At 37.1% G+C, this 17,741-nt stretch overlaps 1 protein-coding gene across 4 annotated transcripts in view; it reads left to right on the top strand.

Moving 5' to 3' along the window:
• Positions 1-4,342: 4,342 nt before the first annotated feature.
• IMPACT (impact RWD domain protein) overlaps positions 4,343-17,741 on the top strand; it is a 66,642-nt gene continuing 53,243 nt past the window's right edge. For 2 of the 4 annotated variants that reach the window (XR_012472492.1, XM_074207010.1), the window contains exons 1-4: positions 4,343-4,532; positions 4,867-4,995; positions 7,458-7,510; positions 8,806-8,868. Coding sequence is in view for 2 of the 4 variants with exons in the window: in XM_074207010.1 (XP_074063111.1) it covers positions 4,497-4,532; positions 4,867-4,995; positions 7,458-7,510; positions 8,806-8,868 (281 nt within the window). In the remaining 2 variants the exon portion in view is untranslated. The remainder of the gene's footprint in view (positions 4,533-4,866; positions 4,996-7,457; positions 7,511-8,805; positions 8,869-17,741) is intronic. The other 2 variants (XR_012472491.1, XM_074207009.1) reach the window with 1 other exon arrangement.

Here is a 17,741-nt window from a genome sequence, read left to right as displayed (position 1 = left end):
AAGGTTGGTTTATTTAAAATAACAACAAGAAATGTCTTTTTGGGCATGGTCAATGTGGGGATTTATTTTCCTGGACTATGTATTTTTTATGAGAGTTTTCCTTTTCTAAAAAAAAATTCAATTGGGGGTTGGCAATGGGAAGGAGAAAGATGATAAATGTTTGTAAAAATAATTTTTTTAAAATTTTTATTAAAGATATTATTTGAGTTTTACAATTTTCCCCCAATCTTGCTTCCCTCCCAATAGATATAATTTTAAAGAATATAAATTCTAATTTATAAAAATATATGATATATGATTATTATATATTTCATATAATATGCATACTATATAAACATGTGATATTTTGTATTTTATTATGTGTTATATAGTAGAATTGTTTATATACAAATAATATAATGTTAATAATAATAAATTATAATAGAATTATGTTTTATATATAAAGCATTTCTGCTTAGAGTGAGTTTCAGACCAGTAGATTTCATCCCCTCTAATTTAAGATTACATTTTATGGTAATTATAAAAGCAAAACCAATATCTAGTTTAAGGCGTTTTGATTTGCTAAACACGAAAATAGTGATGCTAATGCTAGAGACTTCTTGAAGGGAATAAAAGGGCTGTCTTTTGGTCAGATACAGCATAAACAAAAGGATAATTTCTTTTTTCAATGATTAATTTATTTATTTTCACATTACTACAATAATTTAAAAAAAATTTTTTTTTTGCAAGGCAAATGGGGTTAAGTGGCTTTCCCAAGACCACACAGTTAGGTAATTATTAAGTATCTGAGGCTGGATTTGAACTCAGGTCCATCCTGACTCCAGGGCCAGTGCTCTATCCACTGAGTCACCTAGCTGCCCCTATAATAATCTTGTTGTGAAAGTAAACATAAACCCCCTTCCCTAACAAAAGATAGCAAAACCTCAAGAGAAATGAAGTGATAGAAAAAAAAAAAGTGTACTTCCGTCTGTATTTAGATACCATTGACTCTATCTCTGGGATGGATCACATTCTTTATCATAAGTTCATCAGAGAAGTTGCTTCAATATTTTTTCCCACCATTGCTATTATTAACTGTTTCCCCCTCTATTCTATTTCTTCCCACTCCCATTTATTCTTTTCTCTCTCTCTCCTTTCACCCTGTCCCTAGACTTCCTTTTTCAAGAAATAATCCAACAAAATTGCCCTGATATCCTAGAAAGAGAGGGTAAAGTAGAAATTGAGGGAATGTACCAATCACTTCCTGAAAGAGATTCCACCCCAAAAGACTCTCAAGAATATTTTAGCCGAATTCCAGAACTCAGATCCTCCTGACTCCAGGGCCAATGCTCTATCCACTATGCCATCTAGTTGCTTCCTCTTTCTGAGCCATATCTGATGAAAATGAAGGCTCACTCATTCCCCCCCTCACCTTCTCCCTGGCCTCCACTCCATTGCAAAAGCTTTTTCTTAACTCTTTTAAGTGAAACACCTTAGCCAATTCTACATTTTCACCCATCGACTCTATCTTTATACAATACCATTATATTCAGCTCCCTCCTGTGCCTTGCCTATATAAGTGCCTTCTAACAGCTCTAATAAATGAGAAGGTTCATATGAATTCTCAGTATCATCCTCCCATGCAGGAATACAAGCAGTTCAGCATCATTAAATCCCTCATAATTGACCCTTCTCAGTCTGCCCTCTTTCTGCTTCACCTGAATTCTGTACTTGGAGATCAAACTTTCTGTTCAGCTCAGGAAACTGTGAAAGTCCTCTGTTTCATTGAAAGTTCATCTTCTTCCCTGAAAGAGAATATTCAGTTTTGTTGGGTAGTTGATTCTCAGGTGTAAACTAAAATCTTTTGCCTTCCAGAATGTCATACTCTAAGGGCCCTATAATGTAGATGCTTCCAGATCCTGTGTAATCCTGAATCTAAAGCCACAGTAGCAGTCTTTCTGACTGCTTGTTGTATTTTTCTCTTTGACTTGGAAGTTCTGAAATTTGGCTTTAATATTCCTGGGAGTTTTTTTTTGGGGGGGGGGTGGGTGGATCTCTTTCAGGAGGTGATTGGCAGCCCTTCAATTTTTATTTTACCCTCTGCTTCTAGGATCTCAGGGCAACAGTATTTAAATTACCCCTCTTGGATCTGTTCTGGGGGAAAGGGCTGCCCTGAGATTTGTGCCTCCCTGGACTCCTAGCTCACAGTGGTGTGTCAGAGTTCTCCTGTCAACCCTCCAAGCCATCCCAAGCTATCTCTGTGCCAAGAGATCTGAAAACCATTCCAGCTTCCACAGACCCAGGCATCCCTAGGGTAGGTGCCCCCCGCCCCGCTGTACCTGGAAGACTGGAGTTGGTTTGCTCCAGTGTGATGTGTCTGGGACCTGGGCTGCACTGTTCTTTTCCTGGTACCAGTGGAATCTACCAAATTATTTTGGGTTGGAAAATTGTTTCACTTAGTTTTTCTGTGGGTTCTGCCTTCTGCCCCTCTGGAATTTGGTTAGACCCCATAATTTTATTTTGAAGATTTTTGGGGAAGAGCTTCTGTGAATTCCTGCTTCCATGCCACCATCTTGGCTCTACCCCTATAAATCAGGATCATCTCTCTTAATCTGATCCATGATAAACTGTTGGATACTTCCATTAGTCAACTACTAAAGAGTAGTTTCCATTTCTTGATAGCAGCTACACCCTTTATCTTGATATGGGCCCTGATTTGAAGGAATCAATGGAGGTTAAGAATAGCTGATGACATATACTGTTACAACATAAATTCTTAATTTCTTCTAGTAGAACTGAGGTTTTAGTACTATATACTTCCCCATAAAGGAGAGGACTATTTTTGAGAAGATTATGAAGGAAGTAGCTGACTGCTTCTCAGTAAGTTTCTTGGTTTATGCTAGAGGTTATACTGTAATTATAAGCTGAAGGAATTCAGAGTATTTTTCAAAGTTGGAAATATCTCTTAATGAGTTTTCTTTAAAACTCATTCTCACTTTCTCACCATTCCTCATTATAATTTGTTGTTGAAACCAGTTTCAAAAAGTTTTTTTTCTTAAATAATGAATCTCTATTGATGATATATAAGCATTAAAACTAAACTCATTCAGCCTTCTAAACTTCTCACTTGCAACTAATTGTCACTAGGTCTAACCAAATGAGCAAGATTATTTATGTAACCCATATAAGCTTGGAGGATCCTTATCCCAACTCCTACTCCTTCCATCCCCTATCTTCTCCCATGGGCTATATATCCCTCTCAGGAGTAATGTGGAAGAGGAGTTCTCTAATGCCATTTGCTCTGGCCTTCACTAGGGTGCTCCGCCTCCAAGATGATCAGCCTGTATGTTAGTGAGCCTTAAGTAATTTTATTTAATGTAATCAAAATTATCTAATTTGTTTTGTATGATGTTCTCCATCTCTTCCTTGGTCATAAACTGCTTTCCTTTCCATAGATCTGACAGGTAAATTACTTGATCTTCTAGTTTGCTTGTTTTTTTTTTTTAATGTTTAAATCCTGTATCCATTCGGATTTAAGTAATTTTAGAAAAGTTTTTTACAGAGTTGACACAGGAAGAACAAATGGTACAAAACATCCCTTGAAAGATTCACTTCCTCATATGGGATCCAGGGAGATAATGAGTTCAAGCTCAGGGAGTATGTGTGGCAAAGGAGATTGAAATATATTTTTACTTAGTTAAGGTATCAAATGGTATGGGGTGGTTTCAACTCCATCTTTACACCTGTACTGTTGAAAATCATCTATGCGTGTGGTAGAATTACGACCTATGCGACCCTAGGCAAGTCACTTAATCCTCTTTTTAAAATTTTTTTATTTATTTAATGGGGTCCACGGCCACCCAGCTAGGCAATTATGAAGCGTCTGGGTCTGCATTTGAACTCAGGTACTCCTGGCCCGGTGCTCTCTATTCATTGCGCCACCTAGCCACCCCTAGTTTTAGATTTTCTAAGGTGGCAAAGAATCCTGTCATCTCCTTTGAGCCCCACAACAACTCTAGGAGAAAGTTCGCATTATATTATCATTGGACTGGGAGCTACAGCTTGGGAAATGAGTTCAAATCCGGCCTCAGATGTTTCTGTGTGGCCTCGGCTGAGCCCCTTCAAAACCTCTAGCTGCCTCGTTGGCTGAATGGAGGATTCCTCAGGGTTGTCATGCGGCCCCAATGTGACAGGTCGGGATGCCTGCCGGGCCCCCATTTAGCAGTCTTGCTCGGGGACCCACAGGTGCCGCAGCCCCGGCCCCGCAGAGCGGCAAAGGCACCCGCAGAGCACGGAGCGCGCCGCACGCGACGTACGACGCCCCGACGTAAAGCGCTACGTAGATTTAAAGCGCAAACTGAAGGCCGCGGCGTTTGCCGGGGGCCTGTTCCGGCTTCTCCGCTTGGGTGGTCCTTGACCCGGAAGCGGCCGCCGCCTGGGTTAATGGTTCCGGGTCTCTGGCGGACCGGCTTGGATCTGCCCCGGTTTGTCCTGTCGGTGAGAGCCAGCGACAGCCCATGGCTGCGGCGGAGGCCGACGGCAGCCAGAGGCAGGTGAGCCGTAGCCCGCCGGGGCGGCCGCTCTGCCGCGCCCGGGCCTCTCCGCATCCCCGAGGAGCGCGGCCGCCCCGCGTCTCCGCCTCCGCCGGGCCCGCCGCCTCGCGCCCGCACTCCTCCCGGAGGCGCGGAGGGCCGCGGAGGGCCGCGGACGAGGGCCGCGGAGGGCCGCGGACGAGGGCCGCGGACGGCCGGCGCGGACGGCCGGCGCGGACGGCCGGGCCAGAGGCGCGCCAGCCCCAAGCACAGGCGCTCACGCGGCCCAAGGACCTAGTCTTGCTGTCATGGCAGGTTTTCATCTGAACTTGCGTTACGTTTTACTTCGTTTCAGATTGAGGAGATTGAAGCACTGTCCTCCATATATGGTGATGAGTGGTGCGTCATTGATGAAGATAACAGAATATTCTGTATTAAGATCAGTGATAATTTAGAAAAACCCAAATGGACTCTCTGCTTACAGGTATCCCCTCCCCCCCCTTTTTTCTGTTAAGTGACAGTACTTGCTCTTTTATGACTGTGTGTGCTTTTTAAAAATAATTCCTCTTGCATGCTGAAGTGATTTTTGACAATTCTTGATTGTATTTGGAGGGCTCAATTTCATATTGTTCCTGAACCTTATGTTAATAGTTTAAACAGCTTTCTCTTAAAAAATGAGAAAAATTGGATGATTTAGCAGTATTTGCTTTTGTATTGATCCCAGTGTCGATTTGAAAGAAAACATGAAAATCCCTGAGGAGACTGATTTTTGTATTAAATGTATTGCTTATTTTCATGCATGGTTTATAATCTGCAGAGCCCTTTGTATCTCTTACCTACTGGGTCTGGTCAAGGAGAGTTATGGGGTCAAATACTGTCCAGATTTGTTTTTCCTATTCCTACAATTATCTTATAATTATAATGTATAAATATTTTCCGAAATGTATGAATATTTTCCGAAACGTATAAGTACATAATACAAATGTAGTATTTAAAAAAAAAATTTGTGGGCGGCTAGGTGGCACAGTGGATAGAGCACTGGCCCTGGAGTCAGGAGGAACTGAGTTCAAATTTGGCTTCAGACACTTACTAATTACCTAGCTGTGTGGCCTTGGGCAAGCCATTTAACCCCATTACCTGACCAAAAAAAAATTTTTGTGGAATGTCAATCAACTATACTTTATGCCTTTGGCATTATGACAGATTCCTTAATAATCCCCATCCTTTAAGTGACACCTATGAACTATGCAACATGCTAAGTGTTAGGCAGATAAAACAAAAAAGCTAGTCCTTCTATTCCCTTTAATTTAGAAAAAAAACTGATATCTTATTGTCTGATCTTGTTATCTTTTATACTTTTTGTTTCTTCTTTAAGGATATGATTTTTCTCTCATCACACTCAATTTGGATCCATGTACAACATGGAAACAATGTAAAGACTGACAAGTTGCCTTCTGTGGGGGGTGGGGGAGGGAAGTAAGGTTGGGGAAAAAATTGTTAAACTCAAAATAAATAAAATCTTTAATAAAAAAAAAAAACTAGTCCTTGCCCTTAAGGAGATTACATTGTTCTCAGAGGGTTACAAAACACTAACTACTGTATTTGGAATTGATATTTTGAGGATGAGGGAGAAATCAGTTTATTAGGAGTAACACAACCTTGAGGGAAGCCAGGGAGCCTGAGGGTAGGGGGCAAGTTAGAAATAAACTTCAGGGATCGGGTATTGCCTGTGCAAAAGCCTTTAGACAGGAGATAGAGTGCTAAATTGGAGAATAGCAAAACAGATCATTTTAGATGAAGGGAGTTAAGAATGATAATTTTTGAGCCAGATTGCAAAGGACTTTCCAAAACTACCCTAAATAGGGTGGTTTTGAATTTTATCCTAGAAATAGACTGACCTGGTCAGACTTGTGTTTGGGAAGATGGTTTTAGCCTATGTGTAAAAACCAGGTTTATACAGGAGAGAGGCCGCAATCTTTGAATTGAGGTAGGAGACTTGCCATACATAATCCAGACAATTTGGACAAGAACTAGGTTGGTGGTCATATATATAGACGGAAAGGGGCAGATTCAAGAGATCTTAATGGATGTTATGCTTTTCCACATTTATTTTACAATACCAATGTTTCTTTCAGGAAAGTAATTGGCTATGTCTCATGTCTTTTTTTTTTTTTAGATTTTTCAAGGCAGTGGGGTTAAGTGACTTGCCCAAGGCCACATGGCTAGGTAATTAAGTGTCTGAGATCCGATTTGAACCCAGATACTCCTGACTCCAAGGCTGGTGCTCTAGCCACTATGCCACCTAGCCGCCCCTCATGTCTTTTTTTTTTAAGGTTTTTTTTTTGAAAGGCAAAAGGAGTTAAGTGGCTTGCCCAAGGCCACACAGCTAGGTAATTATTAAGTGTCTGAGACAGGATAAGGACTAAATCCTCTTTGTAACCTTGGATCTAGAATAGTACATAGTTGTCACTTAATAGATGTTTATTAAATTCAAATTAAACTCAAATACAATTCAGTTCAGAGGGGAAGGGAAAGGAGCAAGCATGCATTAAGTATTTATTATGTTTCAGACTCTATGCTATTACAAATATTATCTGATTTGATCTTCATAACACTCTTGTAAGGTAGTTTCTGATGTAATTCTCCCATTTAGAAATAGGAGACTATTGTGGAAAATGAAGTTGAGAGGTTGTATGACATGTCCAGAATCATTACACAGTAAATATATTAGACTGGATTTGAATTCATGTCTTCTTTACTCTAGTCTGAGTTCTAACTGCTGTCCATTATGTTCAGATACATAATGATAAAGAGCAAGTTAATACCTAACAAAGGAATGAATTTATTTCCCAAAGTAGGTAATTATGGAATTTGAATGATGTATACATTTTCACAGCATTTTTTGAGCTTTGATCTAATAAAAATCAATACTTAAATTTTTTATAGGTGATTTTGCCTCCTGAATATCCAGATACAGCTCCACCCATTTATCAACTGAAGTAAGTAAGGCTTCTATTTTCATTTTCTAAAATTATCCTTACATTGCTTTTTTTTTTTTTTTTTTAGTTTTTTGCAAGGCTAATGGGGTTAAGTGGCTTGCCCAAGGCAACACACCTAGGTAATTATTAAGTGTCTGAGGCCGGATTTGAACTCAGCTACTCCTGACTCCAGGGCCAGTGTTCTATCTGCTGCACCACCTAGCCACCCCCATTACTTTTTAAAAATATGATTTTCGTGCGTTTTTCAGGGATTTATATAGAAGGTGTTATTTAACAATAGTCACTATAATTTTATAAACTTTACCAATTTGGAAAGCAGTAGGTTAGAAAAATAGCATGAGATAGATAGAAGAACAGTCCAAAAAATATAATAAAAGCAGAATAAAATTGTTTTAACCTTGTAAAATAGTTTACAAAATTATCTTTGGAAATGGAAAATGAAACCTTTTTTTAATCAACCTAAATTAGTGTTGGTTGTTGATTGATTTTGAAAGGAATTTGACTTTACTGTAACAAAAAAGATAAGTTCAACTTGAAGTAGAGGTTTTGAGTATCAAGTAAAACAATTTTGATATAACGCTAATTTCCAGGTGGAAGACAATAATCTTAAAATCTGAGTTATTTTAAAAGCTTGGAATGTGTTGAGAAAAGCAGCCAAGAAGGATAATTCTAGTTTAATTTGCATTTAATATCTAGAAAGGAGACCCTTGTCCTATTCTATTCTGCATTTAAGATGAATATTGACATGCTGGAGCATGTCTAGGGGAGGATGAACAGGGTATTGAGAGGATTGGAGGCAATACGATATGAGGAAGTAATTAGGTACATTGAACCTGAAAAAAAATGACTTGAGGCTATATGATTGATCTCTTCAGTTATATGAAGGGCTGTGATATAGAAGAAGAGCTACAATTCTGCTTAATTCCAGAAGTCAGGGAATAAAGATGAGAATAAAGACAGGTAGTCTTTTCAAAGAAAAGTTGTTACAGCTGTTAACAAATGTATTAGACTTCCATGGAGATTTTTTAGGCAGAGACTGGTATATGGTATAGAAGGAATTCTCAGTCAGGTATGAGTTGGACTAAATGACTACCAAGATCCCTTCTAGCTCTGATCAGATTCTGTGATTTTGAAATATTACCATAGGTAACATGTAAAGATGTCTGTTAGATAAGATAAATACTTCTGAAAAATAACATGAAAAACTTTTGCTTAAATTCATCTTTGTTCCCTGAAAAAATCTGAACACAAAATAATTCAGTGATGTGCTTCTCATTATATTTGTTTAATTACAGTGCTCCTTGGCTTAGTGGACAAGATCGTGTGAACTTAGGAAACAGCCTTGAGGAAATATATGTGTAAGCAAGGCATCATTTTTTTTTTTTGTTTAAAAATTCCTTATCAGTGCTTCTTATTTCCAGTGCATTTTATGAACTGAAGTATGTGAAATTAATTTTAAAAACTGCCTTCACAGTAAGAATAATATAGGCTTAATTGCTGATAAAAACTTGAAAAACTTTGTGGGGAAAAAAAATCTCATTTTGTAGTACTGTTTGGATGCCAAATTTGATAATTAAAAAACCTAAAATCTATAAGAACATCATGCTGTAGCTGGTAAACATTGGTGCAGTTATATTTGCTTTCATTTTGCTATTTCTTTGGATTTTATAAAAATTGGTAACCCTGAAACATTTAACTAGTTATAAGTAATGCATGTGTAATAAATATGTAAGAATAATAAGACTTAGTGTCTTAAAAATAATAATCACTTAATGTTTACATATTAAAATGAAAAATAATTTTCCTTTTAATTTGGATCCATTATATTAGGTCATCAGATTAAAGTTCTATTGTTGTTCTAGTCCTATTGATACCAAATTAGCAGTGTTTCAGAATATGGCACTACTTTTATACTGACAAAGAGAGAAGACCAAAATAGAGCTTCAAAGACTAAATTTCAGTTTTTAAAGATAGATGGGTTTTGTTATGGGGCTTCATTAATCTTCCTATTCATAACCATACACATAGATATTCATATGTCAACATTCACTGAGGCATTTATACTGAAGTATGTTGTATAGTTATTAGACCCCCTCCTGGGGTACCAGTCCTGGTGATATCAGGACAAAATTGGAGAACAAAGCCCCATTAAAAATATAAAATAGAATGTTAGAGTTGGGAGAGACCATCGAGATCATTGTATATAACCTCATTTTACAGATGAGAAAACAGAATTGACCTCTCCTAAGTTTCAGAGCTGTGATCTAAACATCACTTCAGTGAAATCTTTTAAACAACAAAAATATCATTGGCTGTTATATAAAAGTCCTGTGTGATGGCAACTCCTATTTGTTTATAGATTCTTCTGAATGGGATATTTTATGAAGTCTTTAGATTTTTTCTAGAAACTAATAGCATCCATTCCAAAGACAGTTTTCCTTGTCAGAAAAAAACAGAAGCATGATAAGAGTTGAGCAGTTTCGTCATTTTTCTGTTGTGTACTAAACCTTTTCCATCTATTATAAGCAGAGGTCTTAACAAACTGTTTTCTTTATCCTTAGGTTTAATATGCATCCTCAACTCATTCTGATTTTAGTGCCTCTTACAATATACTTAAAGAAGATTTTTTTTTATTTATCTTCAACTGTCTGCTTTTGTTTTCATTGTTTTACTCATCTTTAAAAAAATCTGAGTTGATCAACATATATCACTTTGGTCTCTTTTGATAGCTGCCTTTTCTTCATCATTAATTGCTTTTTATTTTCATTTTGGAATTTTATTGTTGAAAGCTTTTTTTTATTTTTTCCCACTTTTCCTTGTAGAGTTTTTATCAGTGAGATCCTCTTCTTTATCTAAACTTTTATAAAAACCAGCTCTTTGAAGATTTAAAATGTTTGTTAGACAGCCTGGCTTTTTTCCTTCCTTCTCTTGCATTCTAAGCTGGAGCAGTGTCTTGGCCATACTTTTCTTTCCATTTTTAATTCAGCAATCTGTTCTTCAAAATCAGGTCCAGAAATATAAGTACTGCCTGCTAACATGCTCATTTCTCCCCATCTTCAAAAAGCCATCACATGATCCCTTGATCCTTGCTCACTATTGTTCCTTGTATGCTTCTGTTTTGTGTCTAAAGTCCTTGAGAAGTCCATCTGTACTGGATGCATTTGCTTCTTTTCCTCTCATTCTCTTATGTGTCTGTCTTCTGACCTCATCATTCAACTGAAAGTACTCTCTCCAAAGTTGCTTAATAATAGTAATTGTCAAATCTAATGGCCTTTTTCTACTTCTCATCCTTCTTGACCTCTCTGCAGTCTTTGACACTGTTGATCATTCTATTCTTTCTAGGTTTTTGTAACACTGCTTTCTTAGTTCTCTTCCTTCCTGTCTGACCACTCCTTAATGTCCTTTGCTACATCTTCATCCAGGTTGTTTCTGCTAACCATGATTGTCTTGGGCCCTCTTCTCTTTTCCTTATATGTTATTTCACTGGGTGATCTCATCAGCTCCCTCAAATTTTTATTAATTCTCACATCTCCTTTTCCAGCCCTAACCTCTCTGCTTGCTGACTTCTGGCTCACTTGTTTAGCTACCTGTTAGGTGTTTTGTATTGCATGTCCTATAAACATTAAACTCAGCCTGTCCAGAACTCATGTTTATCTTTTCTTCCAGCCTACCACCCAACTCAGGTGTCATTCTTGATTCCTATGTCTTCCCCCACAATATCCAATCTGTTCCGAAGTTCTGTCTCTGCAACATATCCCCTTCTGTCCTCTGAGACTGTTAACACCCTGGTGCAGTTTCTCATCACCTCACACTTGGACAAGTTTGATGGCCTTTAAGTCTCAAAGTCCCACCGTCTATAGAAAAACCTTTCTTGATCTTTCTAATGCTTTTTCTCTCTTGATTAATTCTTTTATATGTCCTGTTCATACACAATAGTTCTGTGCATGCTTTCTAGTCCATTAGACTATGAGCTTTTATGGGCAAGAACTATCTTACTTTTCACAATGCCTAGCACCTAGTAGACTTTTTTTTTTTAGGTTTTTGCAAGGCAATGGGGTTAAGTGATTTGCCCAAGGCCACACGGCTAGGTAATTATTAAGTGTCTGAGGGCAGATTTGAACTCAGGTACTCCTCAGTCCAAGACCAGTTCTCTATCCACTGTGCCACCTAGCCACCCCTACACCTAGTAGACTTTTTTTTCTAAGGTTTTTGCAAGGCAAATGGGGTTAAGTGGCTTGCTCAAGGCCACACAGCTAGGTAATTATTAAGTGTCTGAGACCGGATTTGAACCCAGGTACTGCTGGCTCCAGGGCCAGTGCTTTATCCACTACACCACCTAGCTGCCCCACCTAGTAGACTCTTAATGAATACATTGACTGTTTACCTATCTTTCTGCATATGACTTCTAGATAAAGTTGGGTTTGATCTGTTCTTTTTTTTAAGTTTTTATTTATTTAAGGCAGTGGGGTTAAGTGACTTGCCCAAAGTCACATTGCTTGTTAATTTTTTTATGTGTCTGAGGCTGGATTTGAACTCAGGTCCTCCTGACTCCAGCGTCAGTGCTGTCTCCACTGTACCACCTAGCTGCCTGGTTTGACCTGTTGTTGAAGAAACTTGGCTTGATGAAACTGTAATCACTGCACTTCTTTTTCTAGATGTTCATCAACCATCTTTATAATATGTTTTAGAATTTTTTCAGGAATACAAGTAAAGTTGACTTGCCTCTAATATCTCTTTTTGAAAATCAAGACAATATTTTCCCTTTTCAAGCCTTGAGACATTTCCCATTCTCCATAATATTTCACAGATAATTGACATTGACTTAAGTTCATCTGACAGTTCTTTTATCATCTGAATATGCAGTTAAATTCTTCAAGAAGAATTATGTGCTCTTTTCCTCTGCTCCCCTCCCCCCCGCTCCCTCTCTACCTACTTTTCATGTGTTTCTACTTACTGACTTTTGTTCTTTACTGTATAATATAAAGAGCATTTCCTTTGGTAAAGAAAACAAAAATTAAAAGTTGAGCAGAGCTCCTTCTCCCTTTTGTCATTTGTTGTTACATAAACTGTAGGGAATGGTCCCATCTCCTTTGTGATCCTTTTTTCACAAAATATAGCAAAAACAAGCACTTTTTAAAGAATATTTTATTCATGTTGAGTTTTATAATTTTTCTCCTAATCTTACTTATCTCCCCCCCCCCCACAGAAGGCAATTTGCCAGTCTTTCCATTGTTTTCATGGTATATATTGATCCAAATTGAAAGTGATGAGAGGGAAATCACATCCTTAAGGAAGAAACATAAAGTAAAAGAGCTAGCAAGATCAGATAATAAGATATCAGGTTTTTTTTTCTAAATTAGAGGTAATAGTCCTTGGTCTTTGTTCAAACTCCACAGTTCTTTCTCTGATACAAATGATATTCTCCATTGCAGACAGCCTCAAATTCCCCCTGGTTGTTGCACTGATGGAATGAGTAAGTCCATCACCCCCATGTTGCTGTTCAGGTGTACAGTGTTTTTTTTGGTTCTGTTCATCTCACTCAGTTCATGCGGATCCTTCCAGACTTCCCTGAATTCCCCTCCTTCCTGGTTTCTAATAGAACAAGTGTTCCATGACATGCATATACCACAGTTTGCTAAGCTGTTCCCCAATTGAAGAACATTTACTTGATTTCCAATTCTTTTCTACCACAAACAGGGCTGCTATGAATATTTTTGTACAAATAATGAAAAACAAGCACTTTAAAATTATTTTTCTTTGGTTTTGTCACAATCCTCAGTTCATTCTGAACTCTTGCTCTCCTGATGTCCTGATGCTAGTCTTTTAAGACTGTTGTGGTTCATCACCTGTGTCTTTGTTTCCATCTTACAGACCTTTTAAAAATGTACTTCTGTGTGCATTTACATCAGTCTTTTTTTTAAACAACCTGAGGTAATATATATGAAGCACTTTGAAAACCTTGAAAATATTAGCTATTATTATTTTTCTCCTTATTGAATTTGGTTCTCTAAATTTTCATTATTTTTTTTTTTGAGAGTTTCTCATTGGTCTGGTCTTACTTTCCTGGTAGATCTTTTGTAGGATTCCTTTGAACTTTTAAAATTTGCTTTTAATAAATCTGAGTCATGGCAGATTAGCTTTTCTATCCTCTTTTTCCCTCTACTTCACAAAAACATTGACTTTTTTCTGTTTGTTTTAGGTTGCTCATTTGGCATCATATATAGCTCCACAAAGTATCAAAGTGAGGTCACAAGCAATAAACAAGGCACATATATAATCCAATAGGTTCTCTCTCACATAGCAAGTTTCATTACTCATGGTTAAAGCATGGAACAGTCAAGTTAAGCCCAATATCAGCAAGTATTTTAATGGTTTATAATTATAGCATAACAATGTAAATCATAATGTCTGTGTTTTGAATTCATTGTTCCAATACAAAATATTTCTGAAAAGTTCCAGAACTTTTTGAAGCAAACATCCAGTGGTTATAGGCAGTTGTTTAAGCAAGTACTTACTATTTGTAGGGGAAAAGGGGATTGGTATCAAGTATGGAAAGGTGATACCACTGAAAATCCACATGGGAAAACGTACTCTCCACCTCATGGATGTCTGGTCACTATCTACCTTTGCTAGATTTTATATAAAGTTATAAAGTTTATCTTGACTTCTGTTTAACAGTAACAATATTTTTTTAAAAAAAGTATTGATACTAACAAATGTGAAATCACTACATATTGTACCAGGTTCAAGATTTCTATTTCTCCAGGGATGGTTTCCCCATGTTAAATTTCAGGAGGGAATTGCTAGGGTAGCATTGTTATCAAGAGGAAAGGTGGCATCTATACCCAGAGTCTTGAATAGTAGCCATGGATTAAATCCCTGTATACTTTAAATGTTGAGTGGGCAGTTATGGTGGCAAAGTGAATTCCAGCCTAGTATCAAGAAGACTCCTCTTCCTGAGTTCAAATCTGGCCTCAGACACTAGCTGTGGTTTGCTGTAATTTCCTCATCTGTAAGATGAGCTGGCGAAGGAAATGACAAACCACTCCAGTATCTTTCCCAAGTAAACCCCAAATAGCATCTTGAAGAGTCAGGCTTTACTATAAACTGGCTTAACTACAACAGTTTTGTTAACAGCTGCCTGTTCCCCGTAATGGGAGTTTTTCCTTGTCAAAGTATAGTGGAACTCCAGGGAATATTTTCTTCCAGTTAGAAAGAAAAGGAGATTCTTCTTATGTTTTAATAGGGTCTGGATAGGTCCACATTGGATAATAGCAGACATCACTCCTAAGGATCCCAGTTGTGTTTTTTAAAAAAATAGAATTCTGTGCTTACTCAGAACCCCCTTTACAAACACTTAGACTCTCTAATGCATCATGTACTTGTGTTTCAAAACCAATTTGTGCCTTAGACAGATTTTACTTTCTAGTATAATGGTTGAATATTATAGCAGTTGTAAGATTAGGCAGAAAAATCATTAAAAGTGTTCTTAATTCTCGGTATGTGTGAGAGGCATTATTTCTAGAGGAAGCCAGTTCTTCCTAGGGCTGAAGACAGCTCCTGGTAGTATAACAATGACAAAAAAGGAAAAACTGAGAAATGAGTCAGATTGGGTTGGGTCTTCACTAGAACCTTGTTAGGCATTACTTGCTACTGAAGTGGAAACTTAGGACCCAGCGGTCAAATGACCTGTCTTTTCATCAAGGCTAACAGACATGGATTGGAAATGGTGATCCTAGACGGGTCATTCCTCCATTTTTGGGGTTTTGAGAGGCTGCTGGTTTAGGGAAATGAGAACTGATCTGATAGGAAGATCTAGGTTCAGGTTCTGCCCCTGACTCTGATTGTCCTTCCCTGGGCAAATCCTTTAATCTTTCACTGCCTCAAGCAGTTTTCTAAGACTGCAAATTGCCCAGAAGTTGTTAAGCTGTGTTGGTAGAGGTAGTTTTTTGCTTGGCCCTTTCTACAGTGATGATTTCCCAGGTTTAGTTAAAATAAAACAAACTGACCCCCTCCCCCCCAGAAAAACCAACAAAAACAATCAATCCCTTCAGAATTACTTTATTAGCTGTTGGGGAAACCAAATCTTCAAGGTTAAGAGCTATTATCTTTTCAAAGCTGGAAATATTGGAACTGACTTGTTTTGCTCTAAACCTTTTTTCCTGCATCTTGATTCTACATTTTATTTTATTTTTTATAAAGATTTTATTTATTTTGAGTTTTGTTATTTTTCCCCTATTCTTGCTTCCGTCCCCCACCCCCACCCCCACAGAAAGTAATCTGTTAGTTTTTACATTGTTTCCATGGTATACATTGATCTAAGTTGAATGTAATGAGAGAGAAATCATATCCTTAAGGAAGAAAAATAAAGTATAAGAGATAGCAAAATTATATAAGAAGATAGTTATGTTTTTTTCTGCAATTGAAGGTGGTAATCTTTGATCTTTGTTCAAACTCCACAATTCTTTGGATGCAATGGAGTTAAGTGGCTTGCCCAAGGCCACACAGCTAGGTAATTATTAAGTGTCTGAGGACGGATTTGAACTCAGGTACTCTTGACTCCAGGGCCAGTACTCTATCCACTGTGCCACCTAGCTGCCCCTACTTTTCACATTTTAAAGTTTATTTTTTAGGTCATGCAGTCAGGTATAGATAGTACTTAGTGCAAGTAGATATGATAGTGCCTAAAGTTGTTATGGGAAAAACACATGTACCCATGCTTGTTTTGCTTTTCAAAAACTTTGTAAATTTGGTATCATTTAACTTTGATGATAAAACTTTGTTCTGAAAGCAGTTTTTATTCTTAGAAGTCTGTAGTTTAAAAACCATCATTGTAAACGTACAGAATATACAAATTATTGTTCAGCAAAATGAGAATTATCATGATCAAATAGTTATTTGCATGAGGGAACTAGTTTAATTTTTGATAAATTATGCATGCCTTACTGTTCTGTTCCAAGAACGCATGGGTATTATATAGGGTTGAAGTAAATTCTGTTCAATGTCTGTGTTCTACTAACTCCAATATTGTGGCAGAAGATATATGGCAGTGTTAGGAGACAAGCAGCATTGTATTTGTTTAAGAAAATTTATTCTAGTTATCCAAATATCCAGATTCTTTAAACTCTCAGTTTCTAATTTAACCACATTCAAAAAAGAATATCAAGAGAAATCTAATCATAAAATTGAATATATAATGTCATTATGTCAAAGTGCAATAGTATTCTCACTATAATTTTGCTAAAATACATAAAATTTAAGAATATTCTGGAGTTGTGAGATTACCTTGTTCAGTATAGCAAATCTCAAGAATGAGAGAAAACCTTTTACTATTTTCTTCTTCCTCTTTATTGATCATTCTGAGGAAAAACAAACTAAAACTCAATCAGAAAATTAATGGAAGTGTCATTTCTGAACAACTCCCATTTCTTTCTTACCAAATAGATATTTCACATATAAATAGATATAAAAGGCAAAGATATAAATATAATATAAAGACTTAACACAATAGTTAGCCAACTTTTCTGAGATCCATGCCAAGTCTTAGAACTATACTCCTTAAGGAAGAAAAGAATGAGATGCTTTAATCTGGGTTTTTTGAATGTTCCACTTTGGTCAAAATGTTTAGAGCATTGACAGAGAGGCTTAAAGTTGCCTCCTCACTGAAAGGGAGAGTAGAAGTAACCTCCTCATGAAACCTTGGATAAAAAGTCTGTAGGGCTGACTGCCTGGGAACCAACTTTTATTTTCAGTTTAAATCTTTCATTATTCCATGATTCCTTAAGGCAAAGAATACTCTACTGTGAGTAACCCCATACTTGCCCTCCTCACATATCTAAACCATTTTCTAGGTGAGTGAATACCTTTCAAATAATCCATGCTTTTTAAAAAACTATTTTATGGATGTTTTGTTTTTTATAGTATTTCCTACTGTTGCTTCTTTCCTCTGTCCAGCTCATATTAAAAATAGCGATTTTAAATGGGGGGGGAATCAGCTGATTAATACATTGAAAAGGTACAAAAACATGTGTAATGTGTAACCCATTTCTGTGAAGTGGTTAATTGGGAGTGCCCTCTCATATTTCTTCATTTGTATCATGCTTGAGTTTCATAGTTTTGTTACATTAGTTTTTGATTTTTTTAGTGTATGGTTCTTTCCATTTACATTATTATAGTTACTAGATATAATTTTTTTGGCTCTGCTTAATTTTTTCTTCACCTATTCATAATT

This window comes from Macrotis lagotis, chromosome X (assembly GCF_037893015.1).
Source record: "Macrotis lagotis isolate mMagLag1 chromosome X, bilby.v1.9.chrom.fasta, whole genome shotgun sequence".
Lineage (NCBI taxonomy): Eukaryota > Metazoa > Chordata > Mammalia > Peramelemorphia > Peramelidae > Macrotis > Macrotis lagotis.
The sequence above is the reverse complement of the archived record's forward strand: the minus strand, read 5'-3'. Positions and strand labels throughout refer to the sequence as shown.